Source organism: Zingiber officinale, chromosome 5A (assembly GCF_018446385.1).
Source record: "Zingiber officinale cultivar Zhangliang chromosome 5A, Zo_v1.1, whole genome shotgun sequence".
Taxonomy (NCBI): Eukaryota; Viridiplantae; Streptophyta; class Magnoliopsida; order Zingiberales; family Zingiberaceae; genus Zingiber; species Zingiber officinale.
This window is the reverse complement of record NC_055994.1, coordinates 147031020-147054742: the sequence shown is the minus strand read 5'-3', so window position 1 is coordinate 147054742 and position 23723 is coordinate 147031020. Positions and strand designations below refer to the sequence as shown.

General features: G+C 36.3%; 4 protein-coding genes across 10 annotated transcripts; 1 reads left to right on the top strand and 3 right to left on the bottom strand.

The window, feature by feature from the left end:
- Positions 1 to 115: 115 nt before the first annotated feature.
- Positions 116 to 6740, bottom strand: LOC121982307 (protein IQ-DOMAIN 28-like). Of its 2 annotated transcripts, none has more exons than XM_042535316.1 (7): positions 6582 to 6740; positions 6007 to 6122; positions 5111 to 5371; positions 4764 to 4967; positions 2904 to 2963; positions 815 to 1772; positions 116 to 362 (listed from the first exon to the last, which is right to left on the bottom strand). In XM_042535316.1, exons 2-7 carry the CDS (start codon positions 6091 to 6093, stop codon positions 331 to 333), a joined length of 1602 nt encoding a protein of 533 aa, XP_042391250.1. In that variant the 5' UTR covers positions 6094 to 6122; positions 6582 to 6740; the 3' UTR covers positions 116 to 330. The 2 variants fall into 2 exon arrangements, with proteins under 2 accessions (XP_042391250.1, XP_042391251.1); XM_042535317.1 differs by having other exon boundaries at positions 830 to 1772.
- A 967-nt stretch (positions 6741 to 7707) lies between these two features.
- LOC121982306 (hypersensitive-induced response protein-like protein 1) lies at positions 7708 to 11759 on the bottom strand. Of its 3 annotated transcripts, none has more exons than XM_042535314.1 (6): positions 11608 to 11713; positions 11203 to 11320; positions 10177 to 10375; positions 8753 to 8873; positions 8453 to 8641; positions 7708 to 8332 (listed from the first exon to the last, which is right to left on the bottom strand). In XM_042535314.1, the coding sequence occupies exons 3-6, from the start codon at positions 10363 to 10365 to the stop codon at positions 7974 to 7976; spliced, it is 858 nt and encodes a 285-aa protein (XP_042391248.1). In that variant the 5' UTR covers positions 10366 to 10375; positions 11203 to 11320; positions 11608 to 11713; the 3' UTR covers positions 7708 to 7973. The 3 variants fall into 3 exon arrangements, with proteins under 3 accessions (XP_042391248.1, XP_042391249.1, XP_042391247.1); XM_042535315.1 differs by lacking the exon at positions 11608 to 11713 and adding an exon at positions 11472 to 11517; XM_042535313.1 differs by lacking the exon at positions 11203 to 11320 and having other exon boundaries at positions 11608 to 11759.
- Positions 11760 to 15889: 4130 nt separating this feature from the next.
- On the top strand, positions 15890 to 21031 carry LOC121982304 (histone deacetylase 19-like). 4 transcript variants are annotated; one of them, XM_042535308.1, is made up of 6 exons: positions 15890 to 16475; positions 17084 to 17524; positions 18376 to 18606; positions 19245 to 19789; positions 20689 to 20860; positions 20990 to 21031. In XM_042535308.1, exons 1-4 carry the CDS (start codon positions 15981 to 15983, stop codon positions 19311 to 19313), a joined length of 1236 nt encoding a protein of 411 aa, XP_042391242.1. In that variant the 5' UTR covers positions 15890 to 15980; the 3' UTR covers positions 19314 to 19789; positions 20689 to 20860; positions 20990 to 21031. The 4 variants fall into 4 exon arrangements, with proteins under 4 accessions (XP_042391242.1, XP_042391244.1, XP_042391241.1 ...); XM_042535310.1 differs by adding an exon at positions 19955 to 20045 and having other exon boundaries at positions 20689 to 21031; XM_042535307.1 differs by having other exon boundaries at positions 20689 to 21031.
- A 273-nt stretch (positions 21032 to 21304) lies between these two features.
- LOC121982305 (probable WRKY transcription factor 50) lies at positions 21305 to 23191 on the bottom strand. Its single transcript, XM_042535311.1, has 3 exons — positions 22744 to 23191; positions 22514 to 22672; positions 21305 to 21652 (listed from the first exon to the last, which is right to left on the bottom strand). The coding sequence occupies exons 1-3, from the start codon at positions 22914 to 22916 to the stop codon at positions 21514 to 21516; spliced, it is 471 nt and encodes a 156-aa protein (XP_042391245.1). The 5' UTR covers positions 22917 to 23191; the 3' UTR covers positions 21305 to 21513.
- Between the last annotated feature and the right edge of the window lie 532 nt (positions 23192 to 23723).

Below are 23723 nucleotides of genomic sequence, written 5' to 3'. Positions count from 1 at the left end.
GCATCAGCCTTCCCTCAACATTCATAAGTTGCCATGAATCTTCAAATGTTCATATCACATCATCAAATAGAGAAGAAAAAAGTGAGAACCGAAAAGAAAGGAAGGCAAAGCTGACTGAAAGCTAACCCTGCAGATAAGACTATGCGCAGGCAGACATAGGCAGGGCATATGGATGCTTTTGGAACAAACCACACATTGATCCGTTCAAATCAGTAAGTTTAGAATGCACTAGAGCACAATATCAACAAGCAAATAAATAGGAAACAAAAATCTACTCCGATTAAAGTCAAATTTTACTCCAGACAGTGGATCTGTATTTCCGAGTAAAATTCACCGCCTCCAACCCACTTGAATCGCCCTATCTGCAAATGTAGAGAATTAGAAGACCAATTTCATGAAAAGGAAATTATATTAAGTGTTTCTAGTGCACAAATTTGAAGACCATTCCCCTGAAAATGAAGACAATGCAGAGTCATTGTATTTAAAATTTTTAGTCCCTCTCTGCACCTTTAGATTGTAAATTGTCATTCAAGTTATACATGGAATATCACTAGATTTAATCCTAAGAAAAAATAAATGAGCAAAAGAATAAAAATGATTTTGATATCACTCAGTAGTAATTATTTACTCTGTCGTTCAATGAATTAACAGGATTAATGGGGTTAGGAGTGAAATGAAAATTTTGAAAAAGCAAACTATTTTTTTTTAGCTAGCACCAGGTAAATGCACTAGGAGGAAGGGTGGTTGAAATATATTTTCGGAAGTATTAACAAAGTAAATGCATCTATCTTGAAGATAAGGAATGAATTCATACCATTTACATCCCTACCTTGTACTGGTTTCTTTGTCCTGGGCGAACTCATCTTGCCATTGGTAGCGGACGGTAGAGAGTGTCGGCGAGTAATTCCACTTTTGTCGACAGAGTCCGACACAAGCCTTGGAGATATTTGCCCACGTAATTTTGCCTTAGCGGATTCAGTTGCAGCCATATAACTAGGAACCACAGGAATATTTGGCAAACCGTTTTCAGGATATTCTGATTTGGCCGAGAAAGATCTCCTTTTGCTGGTCTTTTGGGTTTCATGACAAAGTTCTTCCTTCAAGCTTACTTCTTCACTCATCACTATGTTGTTCTCAGCATTATCTATCTCCTGCAATAGTTGTGTTTCATTCGATGGTTTATCATCAGGCAGCACATCAATTTGTTCATCTGCTACAGTGGGCCCGGAAGCATTTTCAGTATCCAGTTTCATAGTAGGTGTTACAGCAGTATCCTTCTTTGTTTTTTCCATGGAATCAACAACTCCTTGGCTAGGATTCTCAGATAAACTAACAGCCACCTTTTTCAAACTTAGGTCTGATTTCTGACTTCCAATCTCTGGTTGCTCATTCCCATCCTTTATAGTAGATATCTTTCTTAAATTACGTTTTACCCTTTCGAGCTCTGATTGTGCTTGTTCTGGTATGCCTTCTGTTGGGTAAGTGTTTGCCTTTTTCAGATTCCTCTTTGTTTTCTCAGGTTCATTGTTGGTATTTGTTTGAGCAGCTCCAACATTTGAGGCAGAGCTATTTCGCACGCGCCTTGATTTTCCTGATTCATATTCCACAGCGCGGTTTGCTTGGCCTTTCGAAATAATTCTCCGTTTCGACTTAACTGTCGGCACTGTGAAACTGATAGTGGTCCATCTGTCTAACCAGCTGAAGACTGAATTTGGGTCACCTTTATCATAATTAATTTGCAATGGTTTTGCAAGAATGGATGAAGAAAGAAGCTGCAGAACATGAATAACTTGTAAGCAGACAAATTTGTTGGCAGATCAGTTTATTCAAAAACAATAAAAAAAAGTAAAAAAACTACTAAAAAAGTCATAGATACATGGAATTAATAGAACAAGCAAGAAAGATGATAATTTTACAAAGGCAAATGTAACATATGCTAGAAGGTAGCAAACAAATTGGTATAGTAAAGAACAGAATGTCAAGCCATCAGCAGAGTTCAGCAGTGAGTGCAGCATTTTACATGTCCACCAAATAATCTAAAAATATAAATATTGATGTATGTAAGGTAATATATAGTTTATATAATATATAGCAAATGCATATAGAATTCCTGCAACATATAATGTATATAACCTATTGTGTATAGTTTAAGGGGCATTATGAAAAGACCTAAAAAGTTGGTAATATTTTGAAAAGTCATAAATTTGGGGGGAGTTTGAAATTACTAAAAATTTTGGAAGGCTTATTGAAATGTTCCCAAATATAACCTAATTGGCCTAGTGCTCTCCTCCATTACCCCACAAATATTACCTTTTTCCTATCCTTTCATCACTCACAACCACACAAAGACATGAAGTCGTTAGTGAAACAACTAGATTATGATGATACACAATCTACAAACAAGATAGAGCACATTGAAATGAAGAACCAAGCCAGACATCACCCCTTCCCATATATCTCAACACGACCAGCTGCAATGTCCCCTCCCTCTTCTTATCCCAATAAGATGCCTCCCAATGCAACCACTGTAGTCCCCTCCTTCCCTACTGCCAAACTTCCTTTTCTCCGAGCATAATGTGATTGGCCTGCGAAGCCCTAGGTAAAATTCCTTCAGGATTTCTTCTTATTTCAGCTACTAGGACTCTTTTTTCATACTCATAAGTCATAACATTGTCAGGCTTGACATGGGTACAAAAGGTGTATATGCTGAGTCTGAGTGATAGAACCAAACTGTATGACATGACATGGATATGGCAAGTGTATATGCCGAGAAGAGTTTGAGCCAAATTGTATTTTCAAATCGAACCATAGACATGTTTGATACCAAAAGGCTTTAGTTGAGACAGTTACACTAGCTAACCTGGATTATTTGCTTTAAAAAACATAGAACAAAACAAATATACCTTCCATATATATGTATTTGATGAAAACTTCCCTTTCCAAGCATCTTGTGATATCGGATCCTGAAAATAAAGAAAGAAAGAAAAATTAATACTAAAGTATGGATTGAAAGTCTTAATTTAAATTTGAACAATTAGAAAGGTCAATATAACTTGAGAATTTCATAAAGGGATCCCTAACAAATACCAGTGACATGATAATGGAAGGGGAAGAACATAGCGAAATACAAATTTCATACTAAAATCACAAAGTAGGAATCAATATCACATTAGTCATCCATCTGTCAATATTGGATCACTTTTGAATTTCCTTATGACTTCACGTTAATAACAAAGTTGCTCTAAGATAAAGACTCCAGAAACCTGATATTAGAAGAAAGTTAGAAGTATATAATTTACTAAAAATCAGCATTTCAATTGAAAGAGAATACTAATGTGATAAATAGACCATTTTTTTTACTTAAATTAGAAGCTTTGTCTATAAGCCCCCAAACCAGCTAAATAATAGTAAGTTTTTCATCATCATCATGTGGTCGCATAAATCCCAACTGTTTGGAATTGGCTAAAATCAAAGATTAAAATGTTGTTCCATTTTGGTCGGCACAGGTTAAACTTATCATTCCACCTATCCTATGGACTGAAACTGAACTTAGTCACACAGAGGAGACCTACCTCAATAAACACATTGATCTTTGTCATATGCCACCCACCTCTTAGTTGACATTGATTACATAAGGTCCTTCCAATCTGCATATCGTAGAACCACTAATCCAATGGATGCAACCTAGACGGGACAAGGCAACCATTATAACCTATCCACACTTAAGCGGCTATTCATTAACTCGTGCAACCAAAACTCATAACACATAAGCTTATCCTCAATTCTCTGTCCCTCTCACTTACAGGATCAACAGTGTGCAATGCTTCTTCCAGAAGTAAGCAAAGATGCACAATTCACATGGCATTGAATAAGAGCTTCCTCATCCAAGTCAACCGACTAGGGTTTCCTCCTACGCTGATCAATGTTACTTCGTCCTTATAATCAGTGCTACAAGCACTAATAGTGAACATGCTGGCCATGGATAGATAGTTCAGAATGTTCATCTGAACTTTAGATAAGAAACTAACAAATTTTTAATGAATTTCACTAGCAGGCAACAAATTGTCTGGTTTCACTGTCTTGAATCTGGTGGTGAGAGCACCATGGAACAGGTTGCCATGTATTACGGTCAACTTAACCTACAGGATCAGGTACAATGATACTAGAGCTCTTGACTTTCAAAGTGGATTCTTCACCTGTGTCATTGATAGTAAAAGAGAATTCCTCTCCTATATGTATAGATGAAGAAAACAGTAAATATTGTATTCTACACATGCAAGAATATTTCACATCTCAAATGATGCCTGATATCTCCAAGAAGTCCTACTTCGGATAGTATGTTCCCTGTACATGAACAGTCAGTACATAGGCCTCATATGGATGAAGCTGCAGTAAATAGCTAATGAAAATATATCTCACTAAATTGACTAAATCGTGGATTATAACAAAACATAATTATGACAATAGACGTCAGCAAAATGATTTTGGTACACTAGTATATACTATTATAATCAACCACTTAAAGCATCGTGGAGTTCCATGCATTGATTCTTTGAGCATAATTTGTTTCAATGTGAATTAGAGGGCATTATTCCAGGATCATAAACAACCAGAAAATGAGGTTGATAGTCTTTGAGGTCAGACTCAATGTTATGAAAGGCAAATTAAACAATGAAAAGTTTAATTTGATTTAGAAGGAAAAAAGAGATCTATTATGACAAACCAAAAATAGAAGGAAAAAAAAGGAATTAGTTTGTATTTACCACAGTCTTTAGTTGATAATAGTTTACAGTGACTTTCAGCTCACTAAAGGAACTTCTAACTTTTCTTCCACGAGCTATAGCTTGTAACTTGACAATTCCCTCCATAGCATGTAGAGTTGCAATAGCCTGTCTTCTCACCAGATGCCCACGTATTATAGCCTGCAGCCTAATAATACCTTTCAGTGCACGAAATGCCCTACGAGCCTGCACCAAATTATCATTAATGAAATTATAAGATAGGTATGCCATTTGGAAGTACCATGTAAGTTAACATAAAATAGAAGCACTTTGATTCTTTTGGAAAAGAAATTTTGTAATTTTTACCAAAATATAAGATATTGAATTACCAGATAACCACGGAATGCTGCCTGTGCCTTTATGGCAGCCTGCTTTTCTATGTTATTGCTCATGGCTTCTGATGTCGTAGATCCTACAACTCCTTGACTAGTGTTGGAAATGGCTGGCTCCCCAGTATCTGATGGTTTTCCGTCATTTACTGTATCTCTACTATTCTCAGTGCTTACAGGGAGTGGTTCGGAAATTTCAAGGGAATTCACTACCAAATTCGGATCTTTTCCAACAACGTATCCTTTGTTATTAGCTTCTGACTGCAGATCACAAATGTAATCATCGTAAGAGTAATTTTCTAGAAATGCAAGATAAAAGCTAGTTGAATATGAAAATCCTGACAATTTATAAATTCAGTTACTTAACAACACTAACAAAATTATTTAGCTAATTAATGGAGGGGGATATTTACTTCTAAGAAATACAAGGGTCAAATATAGGCAGCTCTTAAAGAATGAGAGGAACTAACCAGGAGATCAAGGCCTTGTTTGTGAGAGCTAAAAATTAACATATTTGTAAGACTAAGAGAACATTAGGCCAAGGATTATATCTATCTCAGTAGCTAAAGTTTCAAGAAATGACATAATTTTCATCTTTAATATTCTTATTCATGGTAATACTATAAATGCTTCAAAATTTTCTTCAATTTTGCACCATAAAAATCCACATTGTCTACTCCATACTTAAATTCTATAATGTTTATCTTATAACTACTTTTGATACCTATACTAAGATCCATGGCCATGTATATTATAACTGAGGCACAAACAAATTGTCAGTGTAACAAATGCAAGAAAATCAGCTACAAACCCTTTTTCACAAAAGGTATTATCTATTAGTGTACTACACAATACTTGAACCAAAAAAAACAAAATAATCATAATAAAATTCATACCAGTACATTCCTTCCCCTTGAAGTATGTGATTTAGTCTTCTTTCCGAAGAGAAGTGTCTTGATCCATCTTCCAGGAGATTTCCCCATGGGAAAATTGCAAGCCTCGAAACCCTGATCTGAACATCACAAACGCCACCGGAAGAACCAAGATCAGTCAGTAATAAACTTCAGTACAGCCACTCAAACTCAAGCCCTCCCAAAGTAACTTTCACTCACAAAACAAATACCCATCTGTCCATTTATCCCTAAAAAACAAGATCCAGAGTTGATTCAAAAGACATTCCCAAAACCAGTACAGCATGCCAACAAAAAACAAATCTAAGACTATAATAAGTAGTAAACAACAGTAGCAAGGCAAATTCGATGAAGACAAAACTAAATAAAATAAAATAAAATAAGCATGAGCTGAAAACGATCTCGACGTCGAAGTATAATGTTCCGCTGACAAGATAAACGGAAAACGAGAGCAGATCCCGTCAAAATATCTATTAAAAAATATAAAACAAAAAACAAAACAAAACGAAAACAGATCAGAGGAGGATTGATGATATAGTCAGATCTGTTGAAGGACTCACCAGTGATCTCTTCTGCGGAGAATGTAGAAGGACCTGCAGACACCGCTGCAGCTCCCTCAGCACCGCCTCTCCGCCTCCTCACCGAGAGCTCCCTCTCTATCCCTCCAGACGGAGTGAAGGAGCAGAAGCGTAAAAGATGAAACTGAAAAGTAAAAGGACGAATCAATCCTCGATTTTTTTTTAAAATATCCAAATAAATAATAAATTTGCCACTAAGAAAAAGAAAAAGGCAAGCGCAACAAAGCGACGGAGAAAGCAAGCGACTAATCCAAAACACGAAACAGCCATTTACGCAACGTTTCAACTACAGATTTGCTGTTTTACAACTAGGTGTTTTGCATGATTCAGCTCATCCTCACCGGCTATGCCCCACCAACCAAGCCAGAAACCTAAGCGAATCCGAAGTGTCACCACGATCACCCACCCATCTGACGTGGCTACCCCGTTTTGGTAGAGAAGGTGGGACGCGCGCAATTGGTAAGTAATATCGCGGGACGTATTGAAAAGGAAAGAGGGAGAGGAGAGAGGAGCCGATTTGACTGTCTTCCAACAACAGGTCCACTAATTCAACGTCGTTTTCGTCGCGGGATTATAAATGAATATAGCGGGGCATTCGCGGCGACGTATCGGATTGGAAGCCGATACGGGCGAAAACCCAGCTCGTGATGACAAAACTGGCCGTGACGATGGAGACCGGTGTCGGTGATGATGTCGGACGGCTCGCCCACCCAACTACCGGATTATAGCAGCCGGGCTGCGACACTCACCAAACGGACTTGATTATAACGAGACAGTTTGTGGCATTTAAGTTTTGAATGGACCCATTTCGTCGTTCGTGTAACGGCGAGTCTTCTTAATTATCTGGCGCATTTGAGAAATTATTTTATCAACTGCTTATTCAACTGGAAAGCCACCCGGCCGTTACATAATGGTAATCAACTGGGAGAAGGTAACGCTACCTCACTTGAGGATTTATTTACCCTGCAGAATAAAATCCCTTGCAGAAAACTACATGTAGATTATTCACCCTTCACGGAGTAACTGATCTTCCAAGGTAAAGCTTTGCATGCCAAACTAAGTTATTACCTTGCATAAGCTAATTGTATCGAGAGACATCAGACATGGATTAGATAATGTATATATGGACTATAATTCTGCAACACTGACTGCTATGTAAAAGCATGTACATTTAATAGTTCATTCAACTAGTATTGCAACCATTACCCATAAGACTTGAAAAGAGTAGCAGAAGATTCACAGCTTACTAAGATATCACACAATCCCCACACATCAATACGGCAACAAGTTCATCAACACTAATGCATTGGTTTTGTATGTAGACGCCCCGAACCTCGGATCCAGCCTGTCCTCGGAGTCGGTCAGACATGATAGTTACTTGCTCAAGGAAGCTTGAAGAATGCCATCCCGCATTTGCTGTGCGATATCATGAACAGCGCCAGGTCCATGGGGGACAAATACAGCAGATGATTTGTTGGACGCACCAATCTCCTTCATGGTGTCAAAATATTGAGTTATCAGCACCATGTCCATCACATCCTTAGGTGAGGTGCCTGGAACATTTCCAGAGAAGCCTAGGACACTGTCCCTAAGTCCATCCACGATGGCTTGGCGTTGTCGAGCGATACCTAAACCTGAGAGATACTTGGCCTCTGCCTCGCCCTCAGCCCGCTTTATCTGGATGATCTTCTCTGCTTCGGCCTTCTCGTTTGCAGCCATCCTCAATCTTGCAGCTGAAAGGATCTCATTTCAGGATCATGTAATGCAATAGTTTGGAATCATGGAAATGAATCACAACTTTATATAGACCAATGATGTTGGAAAATATACTTTTGAGGAATTCAGAGATGTACCAGCATTAATTTCATTCATTGCACGTTTTACATGTTCATCTGGCTCAATATCAACAATTAATGTTTGCACTATTTCATATCCATAAGCTGACATAGCCTTTTCCAGTTCATCCTCAACTGCTTTGGCAATTTCAGACTTCTGCTCAAATACATCATCCAGATTGAGCTTCGGTACCGTGGCTCTGATTACTGGATACATGAATGCTACGTCAGTCGAGAACATTCAACTAGAAATATTTCATTGTTGTGCTTTGCGCTAGGAATCACAACTGAACACAAGGCAAGGAGATAAAACCATACCATCAAAGACATAAGCCTGAATCTGAGTTCTTGTATTGGTCAGTTTGTAAAAAGCATCACTAGCCTTGTTGGTCATAGCACGGTATTGCACTGAGGCAATGACATTTACAAAAACATTATCCTGCACGCATAACAGGTGGACAAGAGAAATGAGCACAGATAACATGATAAGTTTTAGCAATAACTGAACGCTTGAATCACATGCCACAATGTGGTTCAATTTACAGTACCAAAAAAAAAATACAAAAATACAAAAACATTATCTGTATCCTGATTATATGCGCATCAGGGAAATGATCAGAGAGAACTTTGGAAGTTTAGAATTAACTGAAAACATAAAATGCAACAAGAGAAGGTCATGGTACCTGTCAAATGCACAATTCACCTAGTTTATGAGACCAAAAATATAGGAACAGAAATGTTAGCAAAATGAACAACAACATAAAGCAGACTACATAGATTTAATAGGAATTACCCCTCACAAATACTGTGATGATGTTGTGATGGAGACTTATGAGACAAATACTACTTGATAGCTGATGAGACGTATGAACAACTGTGACATAAGACATATTTGTGTGCCTCGGTCAATGATTTTATCAGTTTGCATGGTGTAGCACATAAATGAGGAGTGTGCCTCAATCAACAATCTCATGGGCGATCTCACCAGCACACCAAAAAACAATGGCAAAGTGTATTGAAAATTAAATAGCATGTTTAAAATAAAATAAATCATATTTCAGACCATATAAGTTATATTTACTACACATCCTGAATAGGTTTCATTTATGGGAAAGAATTATTTTAAAGTGATAGATTTTATTTGCATCAGCCTGTTTATGAATGCCCGTCTCAGATATTAAAAGATAAGAATGACTTCTACAAGTTCCATCTATATCATTTCATGCGACAATGCATGTGCTTTCACATGGCGCACCAGAGTGCACTAGAATTGAATCACACCAAAGTAGGTAAGATGTGAATTAGAATACTAACTATAGAATCTTCAAAAGGAAACAATATCAACAATTTTGGCAAGCAGATTATTAGGTTTCCAGTTCTCCTTATCTTCTTCTTATATATCTAATTTTATTTTATTTTCTAATATTTGGAAAAAAAAAATATATATATATACTCTCTAAAAGGTCTATCATAACAAGTTTAGCATAAAAATAGCTCTCTTTTTTAAAAGTTAAATTTAAGGTTAATTAAAAATGGGGTTCTAGTTTTCATTTGAATCAAGACAGGACTTGCATTGTAGTCGAAACAAAAGCCCGTGAAAAGGCAAAAAGAAAAAAAATGCACAGTCAACTTTGTAGAAGATAAAAACTTGCTATTTACAGCCTATATGTAATCATAATAATTTGGAAAATATAATTTTAAACTAACATGATAAAAAATATCCACCATGGACACAGATATACCTTTGTTTTTGTTTCACACTTGACATCCAACTGTTGCAATCTCAGTGAGAGATGACCAGCAATTCGCTTACCAGTAACCCATGGCACACAATTGCATCCTGGCTGAAGGACAGCATCAAACTTGCCAAATTGCTCGCTGATTGCGACAGTGGCTTGATCAACTTGTACACAGCAAAGCAGTTGTCCCATTGTTTACCACCTAGAATTCCAGTCGATAATATTAGTTGAACATTAATTTCAGATGAACATAGCGTATGAATTAACTTGCAGCTTAATACCTCAATTTCATTAACATCAGAGAGGGAGAGAGAGCAAGGCACAAGTGCAATTTCACAAAAGGATAAGGTAGTAGGACATGTATAAAAACAGTGAATGCAGTGACAGTGGTAAATATATTTTATAGTCCAAACAGTTCATGCAGTGGCAGTGGTGGTCTGAACAAATTTAGGGTCATCTATACAAAAGAATATTGATATATTGGATATTAGAAATTTGATTTAGAGAAGAAAAAAATAATTTGAAACTTTACCTTATTAAATCATCAACATCTTACAAACTCAGATATTTTCATAATAGTATTTCTTTTACAAATTACAAGTACCAGTACCTATATTAAGGATGTAATTCAATGATTTACTACCAATAACTAGCTTTCATTAATAAAATAAAAATCATATTGCAATTTCACAAATGTCAGGTTCGAATTGTTGAACAACTCCCCTGGTGAATAACTAAAGATAAAATAGCTAAGCAATCAATCAATATTTTTTATGTGCACTTTAGCGATTGTTCTTGATAAGAGAAGAAAAAATTATTGCATGTAGAAAGAAACTTCTCACCTTATGTGCAAGCCTAATAAGCATAATAAGATGTTCTCGCGAAAAAACACACACAAAAAAAGGACAATATGGTTTTCAGATCAAAGTAGGTTTCAGAGTTACCAGAAATTTGACGAGCAAACTCAAAGAAGACTACAAAGAAGTGCAGCGGAGATCGCTTTATATATATTATATAAACATATCTTACCAAAAAGTCAAAGTCGATGGGTATTTTTCCACGCAATAGCAGATCGAAGAGGTCATGGTCAATGACCGCCGCAGATTAGTGGATAAGAGTTAAAGTTGACCAACTTTGAGATTTAACCCTAATATTGGTGGATGGGAAAAAAAAAATGGCGTCAGGGGTTGGTTTACTTCCAAACCACCAAGAACAAGTGGACGTGAAACTGTACAGGACTAGCACGCTACAAGAACATCCGAAAAAATAGTGAAATTTTGATCAGAAAATGAAGTTACCAAACGAATCGACGGCATCATCGAAGAAACACGGATGAAACTACGGAGAAACGCCGCAGATCGAGAAGGAAATCGGTGAATTGAGCGAAGCTGCGAAGGTATGAGAAGAACAACAGAGCGCATAGAGATCACTCACCAGGGATCCGCTGGAGAAGGGAACAGAGTGGGGGATTCGTTCCTCGTTGACGCAGCAGTAGGACAATGAATAGCCGTAATCGCGTACGAGGCTTTCAGGGAGTGTTTTAAAAAATTGGCAAAAAATAAAATAAAAAGGGCACCTCAAATTCTATAAATTGTCAAAAAAAAAAAACAAAAACAAAAACAAAAAAAAAGTCCATTAAATATTTTTATTTCAAAAATAGCCTTTTTTCCAGAATTTTAATAGCTACTTCAACAAATAGAACGGTGAGAGTTTAAAGTTTATAATTTAATTTGATTAAAATAAAATAAATAATTTTTCATATAGCAATCACTATTAGCCGCTATTATACATCTGCACAACCAAATATTGCTAAGCTTCTAGATTATCCACTACCAGTATTTTGATTTATTTTGATAATTAATAAAAATAATTATAGATCTGGACTGGTCGCTCAGGATTAATTAATGAAATTAACTGGACTCATCATTTTTTTATTATACATGGTAGTAGCTCCTAGGGCTATGATGTAATAATAAAGGTGTTTAGTTATCAATACCAATAGTTCGATTTTTAATTATGACGTGTTTATATAGATTTGTCCTCTAATAAATATGGTTGTAATTAAATTTTAAATCTTAAAATCGAACTCTAACCTATGAGATATTATTACATCAAAATCTTTGTTATCAATTTAATTAAAATTATTTAAACTTAATTAAAAGTATTTTAAATTAATTAAAATTAAAAAATTACCTACTTTATAATTGTTATAATAGGGGTAAATTACTCCGTCTCTATTCATAAAATATTTATTTCAACTCTCTAATCAATGCCAATTTACTTAATTTACTATTTGTACATAATTTTATACAATTATATCCAATTAAAATACGTATATACTTGATTTTAAATATTTTATACCTAATAAAATTGATTATGTACCTACATGTATTCTACGTATTCATACATATAAATGATGTTGATCAATCTATTGTAAATAGTGCTAAATTAGATTGAAAATATGTTAAGTTTTAGTTTAAATGATATTGAATTTAAGAGAAATTATATCTCATTATAGATTTATTGTAACTATATTTTGTCACATACCTTCAAAAATATATACACAGGAATAGTGTTGAATTTAGGAAGAATTATATTTTATTATGGACTTTTTATATTTATATTTTATCACATGCCAAAAAATTATATGTATAGATAGTGTACTAAATTTGAATTTGAATGATACTCAATTTAGGAAAAATTATGAATAATATTTTTTTTTAGACTTTTGTATTTATATTTTGTAACGGTCCTTCAAAATGTATACACAAATAACGAATTAGATAAATTAGTGTGAATTAGGAAGTTGAAATAATACTTTTTGATATAGAGATCGACCATAAAGTTAAAATTTTGTATGGAAAATTTAGGGTCATTTACCGTTATAATAATGCCCAAGTAAAAGAATATTTCCTAGATAAAAATATCTGACGGGACGGAGCGTTTTTTAATTTTCTTTTTTAAAAAAAACGTTCATTTGAATTTTCTTTAAATTTGGGATTTTTTTTTTAATTTTTACGCTTACAAATTTTAGACATTATTTAATAATTTAAAAAATAGGATGTCTGATTAGGTTATTTAGAAAACTTATGTGGGTGATTTAGTAAATTAATTTCGTAAGGTTGTTTTATTTTTATCATCATTTTTTTATTTGCAAAAAGTTAAAGAACTTTTTTGTAAGATACCGAAAGGTGCTTTTTAAGTTAGCATTATTGTACTCCCTTATAAAAACTTAAACGCACTAGAAGTTCAATGATTTTAATCACCTATTTTAAACCACACTAAAGTTAAAAATATATATATTTTATATGTTTTTACAACCATACTAATAAAGATCATAGTATAAAAATATTATAATTATTTATAAAAAAAATAAATAAAAATAGGGTAATTTACTTATTTCCTAAATGATCCGACGATAAGAATAGGGGACCCTAGTTGTAAGGGGTCAACGCCACGTGGAAGTCAGAGAGCCGGGCGGTTCATCGAAGATGGTCGGACCAACTAGGCCGACCGGAGAAAGGGGTCTGACCGACCGGGCGGCCGCTCGGTGTTTAACCGATGGCAAAAGGCACCCCTATGGAAGTCGGGGTTCCGGCGCTCATTGAGCAAGATCGTAGGGCCGAGCGGACGGCACGCTCGGCCGAAGACATGAAACATACTGCTAATAGTCGCCACAAAACACATTACCGATAATTTTCCAAGTGGACCATCATATATGACCGGTCGGACGGAAGGCGGACGGGGGCCGGTCGGACGCCCGGCAGGAGTTCGGGGAAAAAGACAAGGGACATCTTCTGACAGCTGGCATGCTTCGTGATATGGTCATACTCCAAATCACGCGACAGGGGGTTCCGCTCTCCCATCGAGGACATGCTTGGACTGTAGCAGTATGGGTCAGGAAACCTCACTGACAAGCCCTTACTGGGGTATGGGCTACGGTCACGTGTACACCTCGGTATGTGTGCACTCGCTTCTCCGTTGCCCTATATAAAGGCCCTCATCCTTCGTCGGAGGTACGCATTCTGATTTTTCGAGAGCCACTTGCCACTGCTTGCTTGCCTGACTTGAGCGTCGGAGGGTCGCCGTCGGAAACCCCTTCCCGGCCCGACTTCTGTGCAGGTTCACCGGAGCTTCGTGCAACCAGTCGAAGATCCACACCAGCAGCCGAGGAGCGCCACGTGCCCAGCGTCCGTTGGTTCAGCATTCGGACATGATCACTAAATATTCAAAATCATGCATTTTATTTTTAAAATTACTGACAATTTTTTAAATTTTGAATGTATATTTATGAATTTTACTAATTGGGAATATTTATGCCCGAATTTTGACACTTTTGAAGGGCAAAAATAATAAATTTTATTGTTTTATTATTATTTTTACTCATGCTAAGATAATATTATCCTTGTAGAGTCCATTTGAAAAATATTATAAATGTAAAAGTAGCCACCAGAAAAAGAAAAAAAAAACTAAAAATATCAATTTATGTTTTTGAAAAAGAGAGCCATAGGAAAAAAAAAAAATTATGATCGATAAGTTCAAGATTACGGATGTCAATTAAGAGGGATCGAATTGAATTTGGATTAAATTGGAAAAAAATCTAAAAAATCCCAATTTGAATATGATCTGAATGTAACCTGAAATTTCTAAATTCAAGTTCTGAATCCGAATAATTAGATTAAAAATATTTTTTTACTATTTTTTAATAATTTTTAATTTTTATCTTAATATTTTATTAATATCATACTAATACTGATATTAATATATATATAAATATTTTAATTTTTAAAAATAAAATTTAATTTAATCCTTTAAATTCTACTAAAATATTAATTTGGGTCAATTCGAATCAAGCCAATCTGAAATTCTCTGGCTTAAAAATACTCCAACTTAAATCCAATCTAAATCTAAAAACTCCCAACTTAAATCTTATTTTTTAGGATCCGATGATAAGGTAGCTTTCGTAGCTGAACATGTGACTAAGGACTTTCATGAAACGTAAAAAATATTATTTTATTTAATTTTAGAAGAATAAAAATTTATCTAAAATCAATCCATATTAATTAATTTTACGTTTAAACAAAAATAAAATCTCAACTCTTATATAATATATCCCTTTAAATAATCTGTCCTCCTAAATCAATCCACGTTTTTTTTAGAGAATTAATGCTTCAAATATAACAAACACTTTTGGATTAAATCAAACGATCAGTTGATTAAATCTCGTTTTATTGTTCTTAATCATAAACAAGAAAATAGAGAAGGAAATAAATCATATAATAGTCAACGTGATGGAATGGAAAAAAAAAATCCTAAGAAAAGTAAGGGAAAAGAAAAAGGCAAAAAAAGTTTCACAAGTAATTTTTAATTTTGCAAGTATAATGTATTCTGAATCAGAATTCAAATTTTTACTGATTAAGGAGCTTATCCAATTATTTATCAAACTTCTTTAGTGTATACATGACCTTAAATTTAAATTGGGCACTGTAAATTGAAAACACAGTAAATTTTTAAATGGACCGAAAAAAAAAACATAAATGCGGAACGTACAAAAAAAAAAACGAAGGGTGGAGTATAACGAAAACGTAATCCTTATTTTTAAAATTAGGAAAGTTGGGTAAAATAGGATAATACTGAAATTTAATAAAGTTAAAGCGAGAAAAGTATTTGTTGCCCGATATAAATAACAAATAGAGGCGTATCTGCTTCGCACTTCTGCTCTCTTTCCTTCGCTCTTCGCCTCTTCCTCTCCTTCGCCCTTTTTCTCTCGCCGGCGACGTTGACTTCGCCGAGTGCCGTTGAAAATTATGGCAGACGCAGGGAAGCGGCGGGTGTGCTACTACTACGAGCCGGAGATAGGGAATTACTACTACGGGCAGGGGAACGCGATGAAGCCTCACCGGGTCCGGATGACCCACTCCCTCCTTGAGGGATACGGCCTCCTCCACCGGATGCGGGTCCTTCGCCCCATTCCGGCCAGCAACCGAGACCTCCTCCGCTTCCACTCCGACGACTACATCGCCTTCCTCCGCTCCGCCACCCCCGATCGGCACCTCGACGCTGACATCCTCCGCCGATTTAACATGTCCGATGACTGCCCCGTATTCTACGGCCTCTTCGACTACTGCCAGTCCTACGCTGGCGCTTCTGTTTGCGCCGCCAGGGAACTCAACCGCGGCCGCGCCGACATCGCCATCAATTGGTCCGGCGGCCTCCACCACGCGAAGCGCAGCGAAGCTTCGGGATTTTGCTATGTCAACGACATCGTCCTCGCCATCCTCAAGCTCCTCGAGGTCCACAAGGTGAGTGCGCTCCTTCTCTGCTCCTTACCTTACCCTCGGACATCCTTTCCTTGACCAGTATGCCAATTTATTCGCTGATCTTTAACATAGATTTATGGCATCCTTTTCCCTCCCCTCAATTCCTTGTCGTTTCTCTTTCCTTCTTCCTTCTCCGCCTCCTTTGAAGTTAATATCCGAGCGAAGCATCATCCCACAGTTGCCAACGGCAATGATTGGAAGGGAGTCGTTGCTTCTTCTTGCCGTCGTTTTACTTATTTTCTTCTCAAATATTGTTCTTGTAACGACTGAAGATTTTACCGGCCTTCAATGATGGGCTAAGTTGGATGGTTGAGTAAATGAAGTCATGGCTCTGTTTTTTCTTCGCTTTGCTGCACCTGATTTATCATTGTAATCGGATTGAAGTTGTTCTTTCTCATATATTGACGCTCTGGAGCAACACAGCGCAATATCAGTGTATACATATATACCCACAATTCGGGCCCAAAAGGCAAAAACCTTATCCATGTTCTAATTCGGCTTACATATTGTTATTATACAACCAAGAAGCTCTTTTAGGAAGCTTAAACAAATTCTCCTTTTGATGACACTCATTTATTTCATGTTTGCAGCGAGTTCTCTATGTGGACATTGATATCCACCATGGAGATGGGGTGGAGGAGGCTTTCTACTTAACTGATCGAGTGATGACAGTTTCTTTCCATAAGTTCGGTGATTATTTTCCTGGCACAGGGCACATAGGTGATATTGGATATGGCAAAGGACAACATTATGCTATAAATGTGCCTTTGGATGAAGGAATTGATGATGAGAGCTACCATTATGTATTCAAACCTATCATGGAGAAAGTTATGGAAGCTTTCAGGCCTGATGCCGTAGTACTTCAATGTGGTGCTGACTCCTTATCCGGAGATAGATTGGGCTGCTTCAACCTCTCTATTAAGGGTCATTCAGACTGTATAAGATACATGAGATCTTTTAATGTGCCACTCTTGTTGCTTGGTGGCGGCGGGTATACCTTACGCAATGTCGCTCGTTGTTGGTGCTATGAGGTGAGAATTTACTTATCTTGTAATTGGAATTTATGGTTCACCTTGTGCTGCCTTATTTGTCAATTTCAACTAATCTGATAATTATGTACTTAGCATCCACATCAATTACCCTAAACTAAATTTTTACCTTAAATTTTATATTTTATATAAAAAAACATCTATATCAGTTACCCTACCCATTCCCTAAATATGCATTTTATGAATAGTAGTTCTCTAAATTTAGGGAATGAATTTCATTCCCTAAACATTAAAATAGTATTTCTCTCTCCTCCCTTTAATAATAAAAAAATCCTCTCTTCTCCATCTAATAATAAAAAATATGAAGGAAACAGAAAAAATAATAAAAAAATAAATAGACGGTAAATTATAGAGAAACTGATGTAGTGTGTAATGAAAAGTAAATATCTAAATTTAATAAAGTAGTTTTTTTATCCTAAATTTTAGATTTTGGATGATGATTCTGATGTTGATGCTCTTAGCTATAAGGTTGTTGTTACCAACTCAAGCAAATCTCAGATTTTGGAAAGGAAAAGGTCATACATTTTAATTCTACGCATGTCATGCTCATTACTTCAGGTGTTCTTGTTTTAATGACTTCTGCTACCAGATTTAAATCTTGACATTGGTTAAATTCTCCACCTAAATATAGCAGAAATGGAAGAGGTTCTCAAATAGTCTTTATTTTTTCATTTCCTTTCAAAACACCAATTTTTTTTATGCACCTTAAAATCTCTTTATCTCTCTTCCTCTTTTTCCAGTAAACATAGCAAATGTTCTTCAATAAGTTAAAACTCAGTTTTTGTTAGTCTTTATTCAAGTTCTAACTACATTCAGTATCAACTTTTGTGCAGACAGGGGTTGCATTGGGAGTTGAATTAGATGATGAGATGCCTGATCATGAATATATAGGATATTTTGGCCCAGAGTTCACTATTCATGCTGTCCCAAGTAATATGGAAAATAAGAATTCACGCAGGTCTTTGGATGCTACAAAAGTGAAGTTACTAGAAACTCTTTCCAGTCTTCAACATGCTCCAAGTGTTCAATTCCATGAACAACCAACTAGCATGGATACCGATCAGGCAATCTCTTCTTTCAATTTTTCTTTTGTGCATTCATTTAGCTTTCAGAGTCAAATAGTCTTATTTTCACATTTAGGATAATACTGATTGTTTGCTTGTAATAGAGTAGTAACTCATTGCTCATTTCCAGGACATAGTGGGTGGAACAAACTGGAATATTCATTGAGAAATTGCAACATCTAAGTTCTCTCAGTTGTCATGACTAACCTACCTACATATTTCATTACTATTTTGTTTAGAAGGAAGGATAAGTTTGTTATACACTAACAACTTAAGATATTTTACAGTTTGTACTGTTCCGTTTGGTAGTTCAATTCCATGACTAGGCTGAGAAACTGATTGCATGCTTAAGGATTAAAGGCATGCATTAAAAGAAAAGAGTAGGACACACCCATGACCAAGAAGTCACTCGTTGGGGCAACAAATATTCCTTCAACCCTTATAAACCTAAACTATCGTTGTCCTCCATTTGGTAAACTTATTCCTTTTAAATTTTCACACTCTTCCTCTTGCATATAGTGAATAATTTCTGCGTCCTATCATTTTACTATGTAGATCATTCATCTCATATAAATGTTTTATTCCTTACCCTTATCAAATTCCATGGTGGATCAACATCTTGTCATTTTGGTATCCAGGATGACGATTATCAAGAGGATGCAAATGATGATCATCACATGGACAGGGACGGGTGGCCTCACTCTTGAGAGGTCATACATGCTGCTACAGGATTTTAGTCCTCGAAATTAAAACTTCAACTAATGTTCAGATATACAGGAAGCCTAGTTGCTCACACTGTAAATGCTTTGCATTTTCTGTTTGTGTTTGGGTAGCACAAAAGGATCAAAGAACAAATTTCTTCTTTTTTGTACGCTTCAATTAATATATATATATAAAGTATTTCATTGGCTAAAATCTTAGGCAATGTAGTGAAAAAACAGAATTTTGAAGCATCATTTTCTGTTTCAAGAATGAATAATAGTACATGTTTGATCATAGTTGTTTCCTTTGACATAGTTATTCTCAACTAGATCCACCAAGTGATGTAAGCATCTCTAATAATATTTTTTTTATATGAATGTCGTGCAAGTATTATAGTAGTAAAGAAGGCGAAGAGGCGTGTGGTTACCAAAAAGGCATCTGAAATCTGCAAATCGTGCTCACCATTCTCAAACTCCTTGAGGTGAACTCTCCTTCTCTGTTCCTTGCTTCCTGTAAAAATATCTTTAATTTCCTTCGTTATTAGACGTATTTACTTGTTTTTTGTAACATTAGTTTTATCATATCCAATACCCTCCATCATCCTTTCCCTTTCCCTTTCTCGCCTTTTCGCCCCTCAATCAAGCAGGTATCCTGGCGAAGCATCATCTCATGGTCAAGAAAGAAGGGGATTTTACTGCTTCAACTCTTTACCAAACATCAATGGTTCTGAGGGACTGGTTGCTTCTTCCTTCTGTCTTTTTATTTACTGTATTATCTTCTTGTAAGGAATTGAGATTTTGCCTTCCTTCAAACTTGGGTCAAGTTGGATGGCTTTTACCATTAAGCCATTGCATTGCTTTTATTTCATGCACCAAATTTAGCATTCGAATTGGAGGGTCATTCTTTCTCGTAGTCTTACACTGCACAGTACATCTTATTGATAATTCGAAACCAATTTTCATTTCTTTAGTACTGTGCATCCAATGATTTCTCTAGGTTTTTGATCTCCTTAACGAAAAGAAAATTGGTGTTATTGAGTTTGACAAGTTTATTCATGCTCTTAGTGTGTTCCGTCCACGTAAGTGTGTTGAAAGGCTTTATAACCAGTACCATGTGAATTAGTTTTGTATCCTTAGAACATGATCTGTGAAACCATTGCTAGTATTCAATTGTCAGCATGCTTGTCTATCGCATAATCCCGTGGCTTGGGGCCAATGCATTGGTAGAATCATGAAAAAACATGATGATAGCTAGGTATCTAATAAGTTGTTCTGTGTTTTATTGTCCAAACGTTGTCGACGATAATGTGGCAAATTCTTATAGCATAAGAAAATGACAAACCAAGCATAATTTGGTGAATCAACAATATGCTTGGTACAGGATTTGTCCATTGGCCCCAAGCCACGGGATTATGGTGGCAGCAGTTCATTGTACTCTTCTCTCCAATGCTGTGGCATAGATGTTGTAACTCGAGATGGAGGATCAATCAAAGAAGAAAGAAAAAGCACAAGAAATTACCGTAAATAGCCATATGGTTGTCACCGGACCTAAGTTAAGTGCTTCCCATTGTTTCTTTGTATGGTTAAGCAAATGGTAATTGTGATCATGCCAAAATCAGAACTGAAAGTTTAAGAGTATCTTGCTTTAGTTATTCTCCTTATCTGTGCTAGTTCTTTGGCAGTTAACTTGACATTATCATCTGGAAATTTACCGATGTCGATCCTAACAAAGATGACGAAGTTTGCAAGGAGTGGGAAAGTCTGAAGAACACTACTCTTACACAAAGTGAGTTGAAGTTTCTGTTCTCTCTTCCTACAGTTGCTACTATTGCATTAACATTTTCGGGACTTCAAATATGATCTTGGAAGAAATATAGAGTTGTACTTATGGATACAATGACAATGAGTGCCTGCAAATGCAGTTCGACAAAGCTTCTATTACACAAACCTGCTTAATTATAGACAGTGTTATGTTAGGGATCATAGATGATCACCATACATTGCATTTTTCTAGTTGTGTTCTTCAGATAACCTTAGACATTGTATCGAAAGAAGATTCATTTTTTCACCTATCAAAAATGAATGAGCAGAACAGAATGGTCGGTTACGTGTGTTTACTTAAACATGATTACTGACTGTTATCTAGATCTACCAAGTAAACATGTAAATGAGAATTTTGAATTTGAATTTGAATTTGATGAAGATATTATAGCAGCAGCGAAGGCAAAGGGGCGTGGTGGGTGTGCACTCCAACGTATGTGGTTATCACGAAGCTTGGGTCCTCTTGGTGCCTCTCCACTCTCTTCTTCACAGTACAGCCTTCGCTCAAGCAACGGTAGTAATTTCTGCACATATATGGAAAAAAAGAGACTTATAATTGGATGCAGAACTCATATCAACTCCTCTAATTTTGATCGTGCCAATTTTTGTTTTTATTTTTATTAAATTTTAGCGTTATCGTAATAGCTTTCTATAAAAATTACTCTGACAGGGAGTTGCTTTGGTTAAAATTATTTGTTTTGATCAAAGTTGCGTTGTGTTGTGTTGTTGTAATTTTGGTCAAAACTACTCCAATTATAGTAGTTTTGATCAAAACTACTCTAATAGCATTTGACAATTTTTAATTAAATTAGAGACTAAATTAAAGTAGTAATAATTCATATTTGAATCGTTTTAATTAATTTTTAAATAACTTTATCAATTACTTAATAATTTTGAGCAAATTGAAATAATTTTGATTAGAATTACTCGAACATAGTTTAAACTACTCTAATCCAGTCAAATTAGTCTAACTTAGTAAAATAAAAATAGTTAAATGCTATTGGAGTAGTTTTGATCAAATGACTTTAATTTGAACTAGATCAAAATTGTAGGACGAGTTATGATAGTACTAGAAAAAGGTACACCTAGTCTAACTTTTTAGAGTTCAGGGGTAGAGGTTAGGATATATTATTTAAGATAAAGAAATTTTAAAAAATATATATATTATGGGCTCACGAGGTGTGCACTATAACGACATGTTTGGGAGACTTCCAATCTTATTTGGAAAAGGAGGTGAGGAAACTTTTAATCAATGCGCACCACTTCTTGTCCTTATTTTTTGATAATTTTTTAAAGTTGTTTATTCTAATAAAAAATATATATAATTTTGATACGTCGCACCTCGTACAGGATACACCCACGAGACAAAAAAAAAGTGAGATTACCTTGGGTTGGGGCTGCTCTTTATTGCCTTCTTCCCATACTTCCTCCACTTGTACCCATCGTCCAGTATCTCTTTTTCAGACTTGGTTATAAATGCAACTCTCAAACTGCTACTACTGCTGCTCCTCTTCAAATTACAAGACCTGCTTCCGTTCTTCGATCTGCATCCATATCAATATCGAAACTCGATCATTCAGCTAAAACAAACACAAACAAAGACAGTAATACCTACTTATAATTGCTGCTGTTGCTGTTGCGGCAATACGTGATCTTGTGATCTCTATAATCCTGCGCGACTAAACTGTGCTTCTCTACTTCGGCCACTTCATGCTCTGCGAAGGCGAGGTAGTCGTCCACTTCGAACGCCGCTGCTGACGAATCTTGCTCCAGTTTTCCGTTCGCCATGGCGAGCGAAGGAGGCGATGCACTAGGCCTCCCTCCGTTAGCTATTAAAGCAAGCTTGCCGAAGCAGGATAATTAATGATGACGACGATGGTGCAGAGTGTGGGCTGGGGCAAAGACTTTGGCTGAGGACTTCGATCTGCTTCCCGTCAATTGTGCTCGACGTCAACAAGTCAAGCACGTTCGTTCGACTCTGCTCCGCTCTGATTTTTTTCCTTGTGGTTGTGGCATCGTCGATGCCTTATTTCTGGAATCAGAGGTGCAAGTGGATGCGTTGACTGCCTGGCTTGAGTTTTTCTTGTGCTCGTGTTTTGACTTTTCTTCTTGTTTTTTCTATTGAATGTTCGGACTTGCATGATAACAGCTGAGCAAATAGATACTTGGAAGAGAGCTGACGACTGACGTTGATGGCATTAATGGCGCCTAGTCCTGCTTGCTCTGAAGGAACGAAATTTGCCCCTGACCTCGGTGCGGTGGCGGGCCCATTAGTTCCCATAGTTCTAATTTCGGTGGCAAAAGCCAAAAGGTCATAACCTCAGTCGTCCACTCGTCCCACACGATCATTTTTGTTTTGAACCGTGACCATTGTGAGTTCACATCTTTGAGATGTATATAATATCCTCTTGATGTGATGTGTATTGTATCTTTAAAATACGGTCTGATCCGTCCGATCAACGAGGAGTAACGGTTTGATCGAGGATCGTCGGTCGATGATATAAGGGGTCGTCAGTTGAGCCGTCAGTTGGGCTGGCCAAGGGACCGCCAAATGGGTCGCCTCTCGGCTCCTTGGACGGCTCAACTGGCGATCCC

Excerpts from the sequence above, each read along its gene's own strand:
- LOC121982307 (XM_042535316.1), bottom strand. The coding sequence starts at position 6,093 with ATGGGGAAATCTCCTGGAAGATGGATCAAGACACTTCTCTTCGGAAAG. Across the intron at positions 4,968-5,110 it reads CAGCATTCCGTGGTTATCTG|GCTCGTAGGGCATTTCGTGC; the intron begins GTAATTCAATAT and ends AATTTGGTGCAG. Across the intron at positions 1,773-2,903 it reads CAAATACATATATATGGAAG|CTTCTTTCTTCATCCATTCT; the intron begins GTATATTTGTTT and ends CATGTTCTGCAG.
- LOC121982306 (XM_042535313.1), bottom strand. The coding sequence starts at position 10,365 with ATGGGACAACTGCTTTGCTGTGTACAAGTTGATCAAGCCACTGTCGCA. Across the intron at positions 8,642-8,752 it reads TCAGGCTTATGTCTTTGATG|TAATCAGAGCCACGGTACCG; the intron begins GTATGGTTTTAT and ends TCATGTATCCAG. Across the intron at positions 8,333-8,452 it reads AATGAATGAAATTAATGCTG|CTGCAAGATTGAGGATGGCT; the intron begins GTACATCTCTGA and ends AGATCCTTTCAG.
- LOC121982304 (XM_042535308.1), top strand. The coding sequence starts at position 15,981 with ATGGCAGACGCAGGGAAGCGGCGGGTGTGCTACTACTACGAGCCGGAG. Across the intron at positions 16,476-17,083 it reads AGCTCCTCGAGGTCCACAAG|CGAGTTCTCTATGTGGACAT; the intron begins GTGAGTGCGCTC and ends TCATGTTTGCAG. Across the intron at positions 17,525-18,375 it reads CTCGTTGTTGGTGCTATGAG|ACAGGGGTTGCATTGGGAGT; the intron begins GTGAGAATTTAC and ends ACTTTTGTGCAG.
- LOC121982305 (XM_042535311.1), bottom strand. The coding sequence starts at position 22,916 with ATGGCGAACGGAAAACTGGAGCAAGATTCGTCAGCAGCGGCGTTCGAA. Across the intron at positions 22,673-22,743 it reads AGCAACAGCAGCAATTATAA|ATCGAAGAACGGAAGCAGGT; the intron begins GTAGGTATTACT and ends ATATGGATGCAG. Across the intron at positions 21,653-22,513 it reads AAGAGCAGCCCCAACCCAAG|AAATTACTACCGTTGCTTGA; the intron begins GTAATCTCACTT and ends ATATATGTGCAG.